Source organism: Microtus oregoni, unplaced genomic scaffold (assembly GCF_018167655.1).
Source record: "Microtus oregoni isolate MIOR12 unplaced genomic scaffold, Mior012 000015F_ref0000493, whole genome shotgun sequence".
Lineage (NCBI taxonomy): Eukaryota > Metazoa > Chordata > Mammalia > Rodentia > Cricetidae > Microtus > Microtus oregoni.
Window position 1 is genome coordinate 26,290,466 of NW_024543074.1, and position 17,330 is coordinate 26,307,795.

The 17,330-nt window shown below is 47.1% G+C and overlaps 1 protein-coding gene across 1 annotated transcript; it reads right to left on the reverse strand.

Annotated features, from left to right (window-relative positions):
- Positions 1–5,621: 5,621 nt before the first annotated feature.
- Fbxo39 (F-box protein 39) lies at positions 5,622–9,181 on the reverse strand. Its single transcript, XM_041664796.1, has 3 exons — positions 8,156–9,181; positions 7,274–7,450; positions 5,622–6,699 (listed from the first exon to the last, which is right to left on the reverse strand). Exons 1-3 carry the CDS (start codon positions 9,179–9,181, stop codon positions 6,571–6,573), a joined length of 1,332 nt encoding a protein of 443 aa, XP_041520730.1. The 3' UTR covers positions 5,622–6,570.
- Between the last annotated feature and the right edge of the window lie 8,149 nt (positions 9,182–17,330).

The window sequence follows — 17,330 nt, forward strand, 5'->3', positions numbered from 1 at the left end:
GAGTTTGAATCCCCAATACCCATGTAAAAAAAAAAAAGTCCACACATAGCCATGTGTCTGTGATCCCAGTGCTGGGAGATGGAGACAGAGGGATGCTGGGACTCACTGGTGAGTCAGTATAGCTATGCCAGTGAGCTCTAGATTCAGTAAGAGACTCTCTCTCTCTCTCTCTCTCTCTCTCTCTCTCTCTCTCCTCACCCTTCCACCCACCCACACTCCTCAATGTTTTGGCTCTGGCGGTATCTCTCAGTAGTGAAGCTCTTGTAAACACATATAAATTCTTGTAATTCCTACAAACATGCATGCATATACACATGTAAGTTCTGGAGTCAGGCATCCCTGATTGGAGGTCTCCTACGATGGGTGGATGGAATGAGAGCCTGTATACAGGATCCCATGCCCAGTCTGAGTCAGAGGGATGCAAATTCTCTTTCTGCTTTTTTTGTTTGTTTTGTTTTTTTGAGACAGGGTTTTTCTGCATCTTTGGAACCTGTCCTGGAACTTGCTCTGTAGGCCAGGCTGGCCTCGAACTCACAGAGATCCACTTGTCTCTGCCTCCCGAGTGCTGGGATTAAAGGTGTGCGCCACCACCACCTGGGAAGCAGATTCTCAATAACCACAAGCTATTGGAACACCACTTTCACATTGTCACAATTCCGACTGCTCAGAAACAGTCTCATTTTTAAAGAATAATCATTTTCTTCCTGATTGTGTGTTGCACCCTTGCGCCACATTGCTACATTGTTCCTGCCATGATTATACACCTCTCAAAGGTTCTGATGAAGACACTTTCCCCACGGCTGCCATTCTTTTCCAGCGAGAGCTCTCCCTTAGACAGCCGTCTCTTCTGAGACACAGCCGCCTCTGCGGAGACACAGCCACTCAGGAGTAGGTCTGCGTGGCTGGGAAGGAAGAGCATTGGCCAAGGGACACCGCTTACCCATCATTCACCTGTCAGCTAGGAAGGGCTGGCCTCCTCGGTGTCCGTCTACACAGTGAGCTGCCTCTGCTCTCTGGGTTGACTTTTGGTGTCCTGACACCCAGGGGACAGCAGGTGGTGAGCACATACCACCAACCAGAAAACCAGGAGACCTGGATTCTAGTCTTGGCCAGGACCACCCGTAGAACGAGAGGGTTGGCGTAGACGGCACAGAGCCCTTCGATTTCTGACATCCCCCAAATCTGGTGCCAAGGGGCACAAGGCCTTCTCGGGCTACGGACCCAACACCCAGGAGTTTAGGAGTTGGGTATCTGTTCTCTGCTGTCATCAAGTGGCTAAGCTGAGATGGAAAACCCTTTCTGAAGCCTAATGCCTGCCTTGTGTTCTGTGACTCAACCCCTCAGGGCCTGAGCACCACCCTTCGGAATGCCTTTCGCACCCTGAGTGAGACATGAACCCCCTGCCCCAGGGCCAGTGGGAAGTCTGTGGGTACTCTGCTGCTCTGACCTGGAAGGGAAAAAATATCTCCTTTTCCGGCTTGGAGGGCAGATTTAGAACTCCTGCCCACTCAGCACAGGGATGGGGCCTGGCACAGCCAGCAACATGACAGAGAAATCATTCCTGAGCACAGGGTTCCCGGGCTCAGAATTTGTTCGGTACCAGGCTCTGCACTTAGGTACAACTTGGAGCGGACCCATCTGTCAGCCTGCGGAGGACCCAGAACAAGCTTCACAGCTTCCTGAGCCTTAGTTTCCCCAACTATAAAAGCCAGGCCAGACCTATTTAAAAAAAAAAGGGTCACTCAACTCACTGTTAGGCAGGCACTGTCATTGTGGGCAACATTTCAGTTGTGGCAGATACCATTTATTAAAATATAAATATGAAACTCAGGAGCACCAGCTTCATGAGAACAAATTTGTCTTTGTTTCCCTGTTTGTTAGCACTTGTGTGGAGTGAGGACATTCTGTCAAGAGCTGTTCTGGTCTGTTTCACAGGGGTGTCGGCAGTAGTTGACAGTTGTCTGAACCTTTGTAGCTACAAAGTCCACCTGTTGCAGCCTCTCTGTCCACTCAGCCAGAGAAAATAAACCTTATTCTTGCCAGGCGCAGTGGGATACATCTCGTGAGGTAGAGACAGGAGATTGAAGAGTCCACAGCTAGCCTGGGGTATATAGTGAGTCTAAGGTCAGTCTAGACTGTAAAGTGAGACACCGTGTAAAAAACAAACAAATAATAAAACTACTTTTAAATCAGGGGTCATTTAAACTTGAATCTTTATTAAAAGAGCTAAAGCTGATCTTGTCCATAATCAGCATGAAAGAAAAACAGAATTAAAGTTTCACCTTTCAATAGTTCAGTTAGCAGCCGCAGAGAGTGGATCAGGGTAGGAAGTGGGCTCTTTGGGAGGTAACAGGTTTGAGCTGACGTCACGAAGGCAGAGATTTCCTGCATGGGATTACTGACTTTAAGTGTCCTTCCCCTCCACGCCCCCACCCTGTAACGAACTGGAAAACGGGCTTTCATCATATGCCACACCACTGGCTCCTTAGCCTTGCACTTCCCATTTGCCCAAAGTGGGAGAAATCAATGCTTATTCTTAATTATTGCTGTTGTTTCAGTTTCTCAAGCCAGGGTGTCTCTGTAGCGCTGGCTGTGGCACTCACCAAACGACTGACACTTTCAGAATCCATTCCTTGACAAGGTCTGGTGCACTGCCTTGGAACATGCTCATTTTACAGGCAGTTTACTTTAAAAGACCGCACTGCTATTGGAAATGGGAAATCAGAGCTGTGTGGTAGAAAGCAACTATAGAGGTGAATGAGGCAAAACAAAGGCATGAAACTTAATGTCGATTAGAAACATTGTAAAAGCAGCAAGGGGCTGGGTGTGGCAGCCCACGCCTGTCATCTCAGCTCACCAGAGAGAGACACTTACGGTGGGGACTCAAATCTGAAAGACCTATTTGAGAGCTTGTGTGGAGGTTCTACCAGGGGAACGCGGCTACTCCGCTATCTTCCACTGAAGACTGGTCTCCTCTATTCCAGGAAGGTCGTCCTCTTTGAAGAATGCACAACTTCAGGAGGGATGAACGTGGAACAGGGAGGGAGGAAGGGGACGCTTGTCTAGCCAGTCAGATCAGCTGAATCGGCGATCCACAGAGTGACAGACAGGGCAGCCAGGTTGCCCTCACATCCAGAAAGACCTATTTGAAATTAGCACCTACTTTTCATGTATCTATATTCTGTTGTTATGAGACTTGGTTTCTCTGTGTAGCTCTGTCTGTCCTGGTACTTGTTCTTTAGAGTAGGCTGACCTTGAACTCAGAGATTCGTCTGCCTCTGGTTATAAATGTTTGTTCTTAAGCTAACCAGTCAGGATATTCTTAGCTTGAGCTAAATAAACATAGAGGTTTAGAGAGGAATCGGGGGTGGGGGGGGTGGGGGGACTTCAAAACTCAGGTCCCCACAGAGTTTCCAGACAGCTGCCCCTGAGGCCACGTTCTAGCTCCCCTGGTTTTTTCTCTGAGAACCAAGCAGTGCACACAAAAGTCTCTGCTGTCACATCTGTAAGACAGTCTGCTTTCCCTGGCAGCTGATCACAGTCTGTGCCCTAGGAATCAGGATTTGGAACCTGAAACACATAGAGATGTGGAGTATCTAAAGGATGCAGGAGGAGGCAGATGCCCAGGTCCTCTCATGCAGATAACAGTCCTTTCTGTAAGATGCCCTTTCTTAGTTGAAGCTTCTAGAAGTTTATATCATTTGCTCCTTTAACCAATATGTTTGAATGGCCCTGCTGAGACCAGACAGTGTGGGGACATTGCAGGGCCCCAAGAGAGCAACAGGGTGTCATCTTGCTTATTCTCTTCGGTGGGGAGTTCCCTCCTCCTCCACGCTGACCCAGCAGCCCCCAGGCCTCTCCTGTTTGCTTCCCGCCACAGTTGACTGGGCCAGGAGTGGCTGCTAATGGAAAACTGGGTCAAGAAGTCCCTCTCCTGAGGAATTTGGGCTTGGGAGAGAAAGCCACCTTTCCGTCTGGCTGCTCTCGTGGATGGCAGCTGTTCTCTGCTATGTGAACCAGAAACGAAAGAGAAAACGTGGCGGCCAGTGTACCAAGACAAAGTGACAAGAGCAGACTCACTGCCCCACCTCTGGAGCGCCTCCTCTTCTTCTGCAGGCATTCTGAGATCCCCCCTCCCCCCATCACCTCATGTTGGGCATCCCTGTACCTCCTCCTTCCAATTGCTGACTTCCAGGGAGTTTTCATGTCTCTCACACAAAGAACTGCCACAGGCCATGGCTGCCTGACTAGAGGAGCAGGCTGGGAGGGTGGGGTAGGGCTGAGGCCACTCGTGAGTGTGATCTCAATAATAGCTGCAACTTGGTGGAAATGGAAGGGACATCCGACATAATGGTATAGCATACGCAAAGTCGATGGGGCAAAAGAGGCTGATGCTGTTTTTAGAACAGCAAAAACTGGGTCTATTTGGGTCCCTAGGAAATATTTTATGATCTCAAATCCAAGCCAAGTTGGGCTTTGGATAGGCTTACACGTGTATTGTTGATAATGCAGCCACTAACACCCGTGGGGTACTTGCTATGTGTGGCAGTGCAATCTGTGATCTCCATTTTATAGGTGGGAAAACTGAGGCCTGGGAGGGTACCAAACATAGGATTCATACTCAAGTAGGCTGCTGGCCCCTTAGACCCATAGTGGAATTTAGTAGCAAGGGTGCTGTGGGTGGGAAAACTGTGGCATGGTCGGCAATTAGCTCATTGTGGCTGAGGTGTCAGAGTTAGAGTCTGAGTGTAAAGTTTCCAGATCCGACCTGATAGTCTAATACCTTAATCCCAGGGAGTGACCAATCCTTCAAAGCCCTAATCCTGGGGAGTCTGTTTCCTAAGATGACTCACAATCCCTAAATTTAACTCTGCCTTAAGTGAAGGGGGTGGGTAACCACAGTCCCAGGTGAGTGCAAAGCAGGTCTTTATCAGTGACTTAGCTTTCCCGATGCTAACACCACACACACCACACGTTAAGCGAAACCAGCAACTCAGTTCTGTGAGCTGGCTGCATTTGTAGGCTTTCGGATCAGCTCAAATTGTGGTGCACTTGACTGCGGCCTGTGCATGCCTTCTACCAGCGCAGTTCCTCCCCTGATGCTGAGGAGGATTGTGCTGGTGAGAACTGAGTCCCCTAGTGCCTCTGTGTGCAATGGGGAGCAGGCATTTTGCTCAGGGAGACCTGTGAGTATACACCACCGTTGGCCTAGGCTGTTAACAGTGGGATCTGCCTCCGCCATCTCTGGGCTCTGGGCATGTTTGAAACCTGAAGAGGCAGAGTTTAGTGAGAGGTCTTTAGGTCACTGGGGGTCACTAATGACCAGAGGCATATTAGATCATGTTCTTAGCTACCAAAAATGGCACATGCTTTTAATCCCAGCACTGGGTGGGGGGGGGGCAGAGGCAGGTGGATCTCTGTGAGTTCATGGCCAGTCTGGTCTAAAAGAGCTAGTTCCAGGATAGGCTCCAAAGCTGCAGAGAAACCCTGTCTTGTAAAACGAAAACAAACGAACAAAAACCAAAGCCAAAAGCCAAAAATGACATCATCATTGTAGAAAAGTTGAAAAATAAAGGGAAACAAAACAGACAAAAAATACCCAACAAAATTCTACTCCCAATCAGTCTTTATTACAACTCTAACAGATTTTAAAAATGTCTTTAGATGTGTTTTATATGATAGATATAATTCTAAATGTAGAGATTGGTGTTTTTCCCCCAACTTAGCATAGCATCAGGGCACACTACATTGCAGATTCATTATGAACATGGGTGTAACTGCCACTTCTAGTCTGTCTTTGCAACTAAAAGGAGACATAGGTCCAGGCGAGGCAGGATTCTTTCACAGGGTTGATAACCCGGCATCTGAGTTCCTTCCTTCCGTGAGTAGTTCTGTCTTAAGGAGGAATAGGCCTGCATCATCCATGGACTGGTGGGTTCTATTTGTGTGTGGTCAGGCCCAGACAACCTCAAGGTCGGGAGGCTCTGACATGAAGGTCAGCCAGGACACAAAGCATTTCTTGTTGTTGTTGTTTTGTTTTTCCAGGGTTTCTCTGTGTAGCTCTGGCTGTCCTGGGACTCATCGTGTAAACCAGGCTGGCCTTGAACTCAGAAATTCACCTGCCTCTGCCTCCCAAGTGTTAAGATTAAAGGCATGCATCACCACTGCCTGGCTACAAAGTATTTCCAAATGGGTAAAGTCGACTTGAAGAAGGTTGGTCCACTGTCTGGCCACACCTACTCCGGAAAGCAGGAGTCAGACTCCCTTAGCAGAAAACTGTGGCTAAGTGGAAATGTCTAAAACCAACCAAATCAAACCAAACCCAAAACTACACCAAATGACAAAAAGCAATCAGCCGGGATTGGTGGTAAAGATAGCACTTTAAAGACGCTTGGGGCCTTGCCATCACCAGCAGGTCCAGCCTTTGCCAGGCTGTTCATGAGGGTGTGGAACTGACAAAGAAGGAGAGAAGAAAAAGGGATGAGAGCATGGGAGTCCCAAATGTAATTCCCTGAGAACCGCGTTTTCAGGTTAAAGTGCGTCTAGATGTCTTCCTCTGGAAAGCACTCTTTACATCATGGGGTAGGCGATGACAAAATAGTTAAGTTCTGAATCGATCAGTTTTCTGTATTTCCTGTAAATTTCCCGCAGGGTCCTGTCCTCTTCATTTGTCTCATATCGGTTTGTATAAATTCTCACCTGTGCCGATAAAGAAACACCAGACACACACATACACACATGCATACACACACACACACACACGCACACACACATACGATGACTACATCACTTAAGATCTGACAGCCATCCAAATGCATCTACACACACAACTAATGGTTGAATCAGAAAAACCCCAAGCACAGTTTCCCTTGGTACCCATGAGGGATTGATTCCAGGATCTCCTTTAGAATCCACGATGCATGCATGGATGCTTAAGTCCCTTATGGAAAATAAAACAATGCATGCAAATTATCTCTGAGTTGCTTATAATTCTTACTATAATGTGGATGTTATGCTTAGGGAATAATATGAAAATGTACATCTTCAGTAAAAATAAAGTTGGCAGGCTTCATGGATGTAGAGCCCCTGGGAGACAGAGTGTAAAAGACTTCCAGATCCTGCCTGTGGGGCTGGTCATCTCCCATGGACAGATGCAGGGGACAGTGTCTGTCTCGTATGTGTTTCCTGTCCCAATTTCCACCCTTCATCAGAGCAGACGTGCCAAGTCTAGGTGTCCCTGCGTCAACCCATGCGAGCAGCTGAGGGTCCTTACCTTTAGTGTGCGCAGGGAGCACTGCCTCTCCTCCTGGCTCTTCAGGATCCGCTCCACAAATGTAACGTCCAGGAAAGCCCAGATTTTGAAGTAAAACAGTTTTCGACAGGCCAGGATGAGGAGGTGCAGGTGCTCGTCTAGCGACTCGTGGTTGTTGTTGAACTCGAATGTTAGCTTCTAGACAAGCATGGGAGGGAGACGGTGGGGAGAAGGGCTCAGAGGTGCCGGCACTGCCCAGACGTCTCCAGTGACCTGTCAAGTTTGGTTCTTTTCATCTCCGCTTATTGCCGACCCCAGGAACCAAGGGGCCACCTGTCTACTGCTGTGAGCCAGTGGGAAGAGGCTGCCTGTTGCCAGCAAGACACCTCCTGGCTCAGGCTTCACAGCTCGACAATAGGGGAAAGGAGCTCTTTTTGGTGGACAGCCAGCCAGGAAGTTCCCCAAGTCCCGCGTGTAGGCAGTGAATAGCTGTCTTGCAAGGAGATGCGTGGGAGGCCCGAGAGTGTGCTTGGGAACATGTAGAACTTTGATAAAGAACCAAGTGAGCATGTAGTGGGAACAGGAATAGCTATGTAAAATGAAAAAAGATTATATTAAAAAATCCTAATTAGAGGCTGGAGAGATGGCTCAACGGTTAAGAGCACTGGCTGCTCTTCCAGAGGACCCAGGTTCAAACACTCCCAGCACCCACATGGCAGCTCGCAACTGCTTGTAACTCAGTTTGGATCAGGAATCTAACACTCTCATACAAATGTGCTTAAAATTAAATTATAAAAAAAATCCTAATTAAAAAAAGAAAAAGAAGAAAAAAAGAAGCCTAGCCAAGAACAGGTAGGTAGCAGGCTTTCCTGTGAACAGTAGCTCCTCATAAGCCCCAATTACCTGCAGTGTGTTTCGGAAGGCAGGCAGGAGATCCGTCAGAGTGGGCCGCATGGACCAATCTGGGTCACTGAAATAGCAGCTTCTTAGGCTGATGCTCCTGACTGGAATCTCTTGCAGCAAGATCCGGGCCAGGCGCTCATACTTCATGACTCGCTCAAAGAAGAAGTTCACCTTCAGGTTGCTGGCCTCCCTGGCCAGTTTGGCCCAGGACATGCCCCAGACGACCTGGCCATGGGGGTCGTGAACGTGGCATTTGATGTTCATGGTCCGGAGGGTGCCAGCGTTGTTCTCACTCAGGGTCTCGAGCAGCTCATCGGAGATACAGTTGTAGTTGAGGGTTAGGAAAGTCAGGTTGTGGAATGTGGCCATGGCCTTGTTGAAGTGGGAGCTGCCATAGACGGCCAGGTGATGGCTGAAGAAGTCCTCGATGTTGAGCTCCGAGGCCAAGTTCTCATTCCGAAGGTAGCTCAGGGAGTTGAGGATGTGGCAGCCTTGCTCCACTGTCAGCCGGGCTCCTTTCAAGCTAAGATGGTCCAGGTGTTTGCCCATTTTCTTTAAGAAAAAACTCAGGCTCTTGATGAGCGAGCCTCTGATGCTGTTTCTCCAAACCATTCGGTCCAGCTCCAGGTGCTGGATAGAGAGTGACTTCAGACGGTTGTTACTCTTGCCGAGGCATGACAAGAGGCCTCGCATGGTGACCTGGAACTTCTTGGTCAAGACGGCATTGTAAGGATTCAGGAACTTGATTTCCAAGTGTTCCAGGTAGCGGCCGAATTTCTTAACATACCAGAGCGCTGACTGAAACTCGGATGCGTGTACCCTAGATGGCCTCCCGCTGAATGTGATGGTCCTGTATCGCCAGAGGTCAGCTGAGTACATTATCTGGTTCCACTTTCTGCAGACCAGGGCAGCTCTGGACCTGTCCCTGTCTCCCAGCCACCAGAAGATACGTCGCAGGCACACATCTGGCAGAGTGGCCCAGCAGCTCTGCTCTTGGGGTTGGATTTCTTCACCTTCCTCGTCCATCTAAGAACCCAGATGTACAGGGTAGTAGTGTGGTGAGCAGGGCTTCCCAAAGCGGGGAAGGAAATGCAGTCACGTGTTCACTGTGAGGGGTAAAAAAGGAAGACTGTTACCTGCCAAGCAGAGCTCAAACTCGCGTGAACAAACTCTCTCTGCACTTGGACTGTTCTGGATCAGGCACTGTGCCAGATGTAGGTGGTTCATTGGTGAATCCAGGACAAACCCCACACCTGTGGAGACTGCATATAGTTCATCCAGGGTCACAGGTCAGCACCCAACTTCAGCACAGCGAGAAGCTGCCTGTGGTGGCATTCTCCTGTAATCCCAGAACTCAGGAGGCTAAGGCAGAAGGAACAAAAACTCAAGGCTAGCCTGGGCTACACAGTGAGTCCCAGTCACCCTGGGCTATGTAGCAAGACCCTGATTTCATTAAAATGAAACAGCCAGCGAGTGTTAGCCCAGCAAGAGAAGCCAGGGGTGGGGATAGCACAAATTAAGTGACTAGTTTTCCTGTAAGGGGGGGCTGCTCCAAGGAAGTGACCTTGGAGTCAAGCTTTGAAGGATGGATAAATTTGCAAGGCAGATTAGGAGAAGCTGATTGTGTTACAGGCAGAAGAAACAGTGTGTGTGAAGCCACAGAAGTGTGAACACGTGCAATGCATACTGGGTAACAATTGAACTTGTAAATTCTATTTAACAACAACAACAACAGTGACCCAAAACTTTGCTTGTGAACAAACTGTGGTCAAAAGGTAATATGGAAAGATAAAAACAAAAAACAAAACAAAAAACCAAACCCAAAGCTGAGGTGTTGCTTGGTCTTAGAGTGCTTGACTAGCTCACTCAAAGTTCAGGGCTTGATCCCCAGCACTGCATAAACTGGGCACGTAGTGCTTCCCAGACGGTGTGTGTGTTTGTGTGTGTGTGTGTGTGTGTGTGTGTGTGTGTGTGTGTGTCAGGAGCCAATTTCCTCCTAAAATCATTACAGGAACCATCACCCTGGGGAGTCTGCAGAGAACCCCACACCCCTAATTGTGTTAGGAATCATTCTATTGACAGAGCCTACCCCACACCCAAATTGGCTGTTAATGGAGAGCTATCTGTTAGCGGAACCCACCCCACATTCCAAACTATCTAGAGAACTAGGTGTGTCATCTCCTAGTTGTGACTTCCTGGCCTATGTGACCAACAAGAACCACGTGACCAACGTGAACCACGCGGCAAGAGCCCAGGCCCCTGTGCCCACCCCCAACTCCTTACCCTATATAAGCTGTACCCCATCTCTAATAAACGGAGGCTTTGACAGGAACCCCAGCTTAGCCTCCTTGTCTCCTAGCCCATTATCTTCCAGATAGTGCCTCTCCGGGACCCTGGAATAACTGAACTGCCAGGCGGGTTACTAACCCTAGACTAAGTAACCCGCCAAGGCAATCTACAGTGGCACCCGAACAGGGACCAAAAGCAATCAACAGTGGCGCCCGAACCAGTGACTCGGAGCACGGCCAACTATCGGACGACTATCGGACGATGACGCGCAGTCCCGGGACAACAACAGGAAGAAAAAAGAAGATTCTGCGGCTGTAGAACTCAGACAGATCTGCAGAATGAGGTAGGCGCAGGATCACTGTCATCCAAAAAGATATGGGACTTTCAAAGGAAGAGAAATTCATACAGGAATTTAATCAATCAATCAGGGAGAGAGGAGTAAGAGTCAAAAACAGAGATTTATGTTTGCTTTATGTGTTTGCTTGCGGACTCAAAAGGGAGTCCCTCGAGATGCGAGAAGTTAGGGTACAATCCACACAGCTACGCCTGCCAAGCAGGCTGGCTGCTAGGGCTAGAGAGCCTATGTCTTTAAACCCCTGCCATATGGAGTGAAAGCTGACAGGCAGGTTTGCTATACAGAAATCTAGACTCAAAAAGCTGCACCTTCATTTAGGACAGTAAATATGCTTCTTTTCCATTTTAAAAATCTTGCTTCTTGGTCAAAAATCTTTAGTTTGTAGGTATATAAGTTTATATCTAAGGTAGATTAATTTCAGTACTGTGTTTCTGTAAAAAAGTTTTAAAATCAAAGACTGTGATATATTCAGAGGATTTTTAGAGTTGTTTAGGCTATCCTGAGTTTTTATTTCTTTCTTATAAAGTTGAGGATTGTTCTTTTGAGTTCTGTGAAAAGTTTTGCTATAATTTTAATGAACATTTACATTAAAATCTGTATGTGAGTTCTGTGAGGAATGTTGCTATGATTTTTAATGGACATTTACACTGAATCTGTAAACTGCTTTCAGTGAAATTGTCATTTTTGCTATGTTTCTTCTGCTTTCCCAAGAAAGTAGGGGATCTTTCAAGATTTAAAGTTCTTATCCTACAAGTTTTTCCTTTTGTACAGCCCACTCTTGGGTGGGAGTTTCAGCTTGAGGTCCTTTCCTGCTGCCAGGTGTGGCTTCAAGGTGGAATGCTGAGACTCAGGCTTCAGGCCTCTTAATTAAATTTATCAAGGGCCAGAGTTATACTCTAACAAATGATAATGGTTAAAAATAAAAAAATTCTGCCTTCACAGGCAGAGATGACAGGACCCAAAACTTCTGTCCTGCTTGCTTGGAGTTACTCCAAGATATTTTGTGTTATTCATGGATATTTAAAAGGATAATGTCTCATTTATCCTAGGTGTAAAGGAGATACATTTGGATTTTCAGATTCTGGCTATGGAAGGGTAATTCTGCTGTAAGCAAGGCTGAGCACATGGTCTTATGGTTAAACAACTTTGTATTTAGGCCCAAAGGGGAATTACTAAGTTTTGAGGTAGATATTTGCCTAATTTTAAAAAATAGACAAAATGAGGGTCCCTCAGTGCTGGGGAGACTCTCACTCAGGTCTAGGGATGGCACCCCCCCCCACCCCTGCATGGCTCGCAGGAGACCGTCCCTCCTTGCTGAGGTCATGCACGTGGCCTTGGTTGGCGCGTAGGAGTTCGGCCCTGAGTGACCGGGAGAAAAAATTTTTGAGAAAAGGGACCACAGCCCAGTGGTCCAGGAGGGTCATAAAATTCCAAAATCCAGTGGTGGTTGCAGGAGGACAGCTCCCCGCCTCGGGACCACTCCCAAGGTCGTAATCAGCTAGTTCCTCAAACAGTAGTACCTACAGGGGGAAACTCCCTGTTTCTCAAGATTATTCTCAAGATATGGTCTGACTTTCTCTTAGGCTAGTTCCTAAAACAGTACAATGATAATCTCACTGGGGAGACTCACTGTTTCTCGGGATTGTTATCAGGATTGCAGTCTGGTTTTGTCTTCAGCTAGTTCCTGGTGCAGGGTCGCTGAACAGGCTAGTCCTGGATTTTTGGTTCTTCTCTTCCTGCTGGGAGAGTCTGGTTTGTTCAGGTTTTTCAATACTATATATGATCCAAAGGTGACTGTCGGTTTACACTTCCAGCAATGAAGTTTTTTCTTTAACCACATTTTCTTAAGCATAAATTGTTAACAATAATTTTTAATCTTGGTCATTTCTACAAGGATAAGGTAAAATCTCAGAGTTTTGGTTTGCATTTCTCTGACGGTTAAAGGATGTTATGTTTCAACATTTTTTAAATGTCTCTCAATCATTTTTAAGCTCATCTGCTGAGCGTTTTCAGTTTAGGTCTGTAACAAATATTTTTATTGGATTAATTTTTAATAACTAATTTCCTGAGTTCTTCATATTTTTGGAATGGATTTATGATAAGTAAAGATCTTTTCCCACTCTAGCCTTGTTATACAAAAGCTTCTCAATTCAGGAGATATAACTTATGGTTTCTCCAAATGTTTATGTCACTGAGGCTGTGTTTGAGATGTGGCAAAGTGTGCTTCAAAAATTTTTTCTCTGTGAGATTCAACATAATTTTTATATGCTAAGGCCTTTGGCTCATTTAAACTTAAGTTTTGTACATGGAGATGGATGTAGATCTATTTTCATTCTTCTACATGTTGGTGTCTAATGAGGCCTAAATCATTAGTTAAAATGCTTCCTTTTTCCATTTTCCTATCTGCAAGGCAGACTTAAAACTTAAGAGGATAGCTTACAAACTTTTAATTAGATATACAATGTTAAAGCCCTAGTTATAATATTCTTATGGGAGACCTTGAGCCGCTAGGTAAAATTCTTACAAAAAAACAGTTTCCAATTGAAAGAAAATAAAGAAAGCTGCCTAAACTCTTAATTTAAAACAGTAGCCTGTCTGATACAAAAGGGCAGGATAAAAGCTGAAAAATGGTTTGACAAAATGGTGACTATGATCAATACTTCTTATACTAAACAATAGATTCATTGATAATTTTAAAATTGATTTTTGGACAATTGTCTTTGCTCAATTCAAAGGCAAAAACAATAATCTTTCCCCGGATCATTGCTACAATTCACACAACTGTATTTTGCTAATGTTATAGCAAAAAATCCCTTAAAGGATTTTATGCTAAATTTTACAAATGGCTCTTCCAATGGAAGAACTGCATATATGGCTAATAAAAAAAAATGTGGAACGTAACAAGGCTCCTTGAAAGCAACTCATAAAAAGTTGCCAACAGATCCTGATGCAAATGGATCTGGCGTGATAACACCAAGCTAACTTTTACTAGGGCAAGGTGGAAAAGCCCTTACAATGCATTATGAAAAAACCCGACCTATATATATTTGGGGTCGAGGATATGTTTATGCTTTTTTCACAGAAAGAAAATAAAAGCTGGATCTGATGTCAGGCTGCAGACGTCCCACAGAGGAGTTCCAGAGGCGACTGGGGAGAGGTCCTTGGTCCAGCCTTTCCTGCCCCCAAGGAGAGGAGTGCCTGATAACAGAACCTGCTACACCACTCTGCAGGGTGTCAATTCTGCCCCTAGAGAGTCCAGGGAGACCCGCCTGAGATAAGTGCCAGGATGTGCTTTGGATAGCTGACTCCAGCTCACCTCACTCAGGAATCCCACCTGCCCTGAAGCACAAATGCTAAACTGCTTCTGCAGTTTGAATTATGGTTTGCTTTGGAGTTAAGGTGCAGACTAAACATCAGACTGTTTTAATCTTTGGAACACAAAACTCATTTTAATTAAAATATTAATGCCTCTTCACTTAAGAAGGGGGAAGATTGGGGGTTCCTGTCACTGTTGCTCAGAGACTGGAACTGGTGGTATTTGATGACAACAATGTATATCATTGTTCTCTTACTGCAATTGATCTAATGATATTTGTAACTGCTTATAGATGTTGGAAAAGGTTTGACACACGCTGTAAAGTGTTTGTGTTTAATGCATATGTTAAAAATTTTAGATTTAGATCCCTTTTACACTGCCCTAATTGTTGGCAGGCAGCACACATAATTTTATGTGGAGTAGGCATTTAGGAAGGAGGATGTACCAAAGGCCAGACTAAAAGGTGAATACTGGGTTTGGAAAACACCCTTTCTTCTTGTCTAGAAGTTGGAGTTATTGTTGCCCAAATTATATCATTATATTTTGTTTGAGGAGCTCCTCACAGCCTTTTCATTAATGATAGACGCAGGGGCCCAATGACAGGAGATATTGTGGACCCTCGCCTGAACAGCACACCATACAGAGGTTGTAGAAACTGGCTCAACATGGGCATGGTACCAGGCACGAGGGGTGCACTCCACATGGCCTAAGACAGGGTGCCCTGTGATCTGCTTACTTTAAATCTCGCTAGATACCTTTTATTTGAGGAGCTCCAAGGATGGGTGACTTGTGGCAGGACATCCCCCAACCTAAGACAGGATTCTGGGAATCCTAGGACGGGTAAGGGGGATAAAGACCTGGTCCCCACTCGACCTAAGAATCATAAGGCACCCCTCTGTTCCCAGGAGAGGTAAATTGCTTCACCATTCAAGAGGAGGGTCTCTCCTTGTCCCAGTCCCTTCTCCTTTGGATCTGACACCATGGTTGGACTCTGACCTGGTGCCCTCAGCTTAATAGCTGCCTGTCTTTATAAAAGAAAGGGGGATCTGTCAGGAGCCAATTTCCTCCTAAAATCATTACAGGAACCATCACCCTGGGGAGTCTGCAGAGAACCCCACACCCCTAATTGTGTTAGGAATCATTCTATTGACAGAGCCTACCCCACACCCAAATTGGCTGTTAATGGAGAGCTTTCTGTTAGCGGAACCCACCCCATATTCCAAACTATCTAGAGAACTAGGTGTGTCATCTCCTAGTTGTGACTTCCTGGCCTATGTGACCAACGAGAACCGTGTGACCAACGTGAACCACGCGGCAAGAGCCCAGGCCCCTGTGCCCACCCCCAACTCCTTACCCTATAAAAGTTGTACCCCATCTCTAATAAACGGAAGCTCTGACAAACCTATCATGGCCTTCTTCCTCTCTCTCAGCTCATATCTTCCAGATAGTGCCTCTCCGGGACCCTGGAATAACTGAACTGCCAGGCGGGTTACAAACCCCTAGACTAAGTAACCCGCCAAGGCGATCAACATGTGTGAATGCTGAATGTGGAGGGGGAGTTGATAAATCACACCCAGGTAAAGTTACAGGCTAGAAGACTGTTGGTGGGCTACAGAGCTACAGGTGTGTGTGTGTGTACACGTGCTGTGGTGTATGTGTGGAGGCCAGAGGACAGCCTCTGATACAGAGTTTTCACCTTCCACTGTGTTTAAAACAGGGTCTTTTGTGGGCTTTCTTCTGTTTACAATTTTTAGATAGCCTGGATTAGAACTACAGGTTTATATGGGTCTTGGGAATGGATTTGAACTCATGTCCCCGCACCTGTACGCCAGTGTTTTACTCACTGAGCCGTTTTCTGTTCCTGAGTTAGACTTTTTTTTTCTTTGCAAGGATTCCCCAAATAATAAATGATACTCCCACTGGCAGGAGATAATGGGACCTAGTGGCCTATCAATTGCTACTGTGATCTTAGTAAATTTCTTTGTGCCTCAGTGTCTAGTCTGTTAATAGTCATTAATAGTCATTCCTTTCTCCCAGTTTTGGGAAATTTAAATGAACTGATGCAGAGAATACACCTAGGAGGTAGAAAGTGCCGGAAGCTCTGTAAATTGGGGTCAAGGTACTTCTGCATTTTCTCAATGAAGACAGGGAACACGCGCATTTTGCACATAGAGAATCAGAGGGCTTTGGGAGGTTAATAAAGGTTCCTAGTGAAGAGGGTATTCTAAGTGTAGGGGTGTGGGATTCGAACCTACGCTAGAATTCCCAAACCTGGGCTTGGTCCACCATAATATGACATAGCTGCCAACCAGCGAGGTAAACTTAAGGCTGTCCCATCACCCGGCGCCCCTCCCAAGCGGGCCTCGCGGCTGCGTGGGACCACAGCTGCCCGCCAGGTGCGTGGGTGCCTCGCGCCGCCCGTTACCGGCTCGCTGCGCCCCGCTCGGGCTGCAGGGACGCCGAGCGCGCCTGCCCCTCCGCCCGCGCTGCTGCTCCCACGCCGACTCCGAGAGCAACCCGGGCGGCACCCTGCGCTCGCTGCGGCCAAACCCACGGCCGCCTTTGTGACGCGCCGCCACCCACTGGCTCTGTTAGAGCCTGCCAATCTCTGCTCCCAAAGTCTGGGTCCCAAACTCGGAGTTGCCAGAGCCACTGCTGGCGAGGGAAGAGGGCGGTGAGGGCGCAACTCAGACCCATCTGGAAAGCGCTAGGCGAAAGCAGGAAACTGGAGGTAGGCGCATCTTGTGGGGCTCGCCAGGTGCCCTGCTCTTATCTCTTCTAGCATCAGCGAAGAGGTCTGTCCCAACTTGTTGCTCAGGGTCGTTCTCCCCAATTTCCCTCCCTCCGGAAGCTTTGGGCTTCCATTCCTGTCCTCAGATGAGGATTCCTCCTACCCCCACCTTAGCCGTGGGCTTCCACTCTCCTATCCTCAGATGAGGTAACCCCTCACCCCGAAAAGGTGGGCTTCAAATTGAGTCAGCAAGCAGATCTGACTTGAACCTAACAAAGCCTCAGCTTAGTTCCGTTTCCCATCTTCCCCAAGGTGGCGCACACCTAACCCCACCCACCTTGCTTGGTGAGTAACCTTTTTGCTGAAGCTCAGGGCTGCAAGTTGACTATTCTGTCTGTCCCCAGTGAAGCTGTCACTTATCCCTTATTTTACTGCTAAAGGCTTCATCTGCACACCTCCCTCCCCACCCTACCACCCCCTTCAC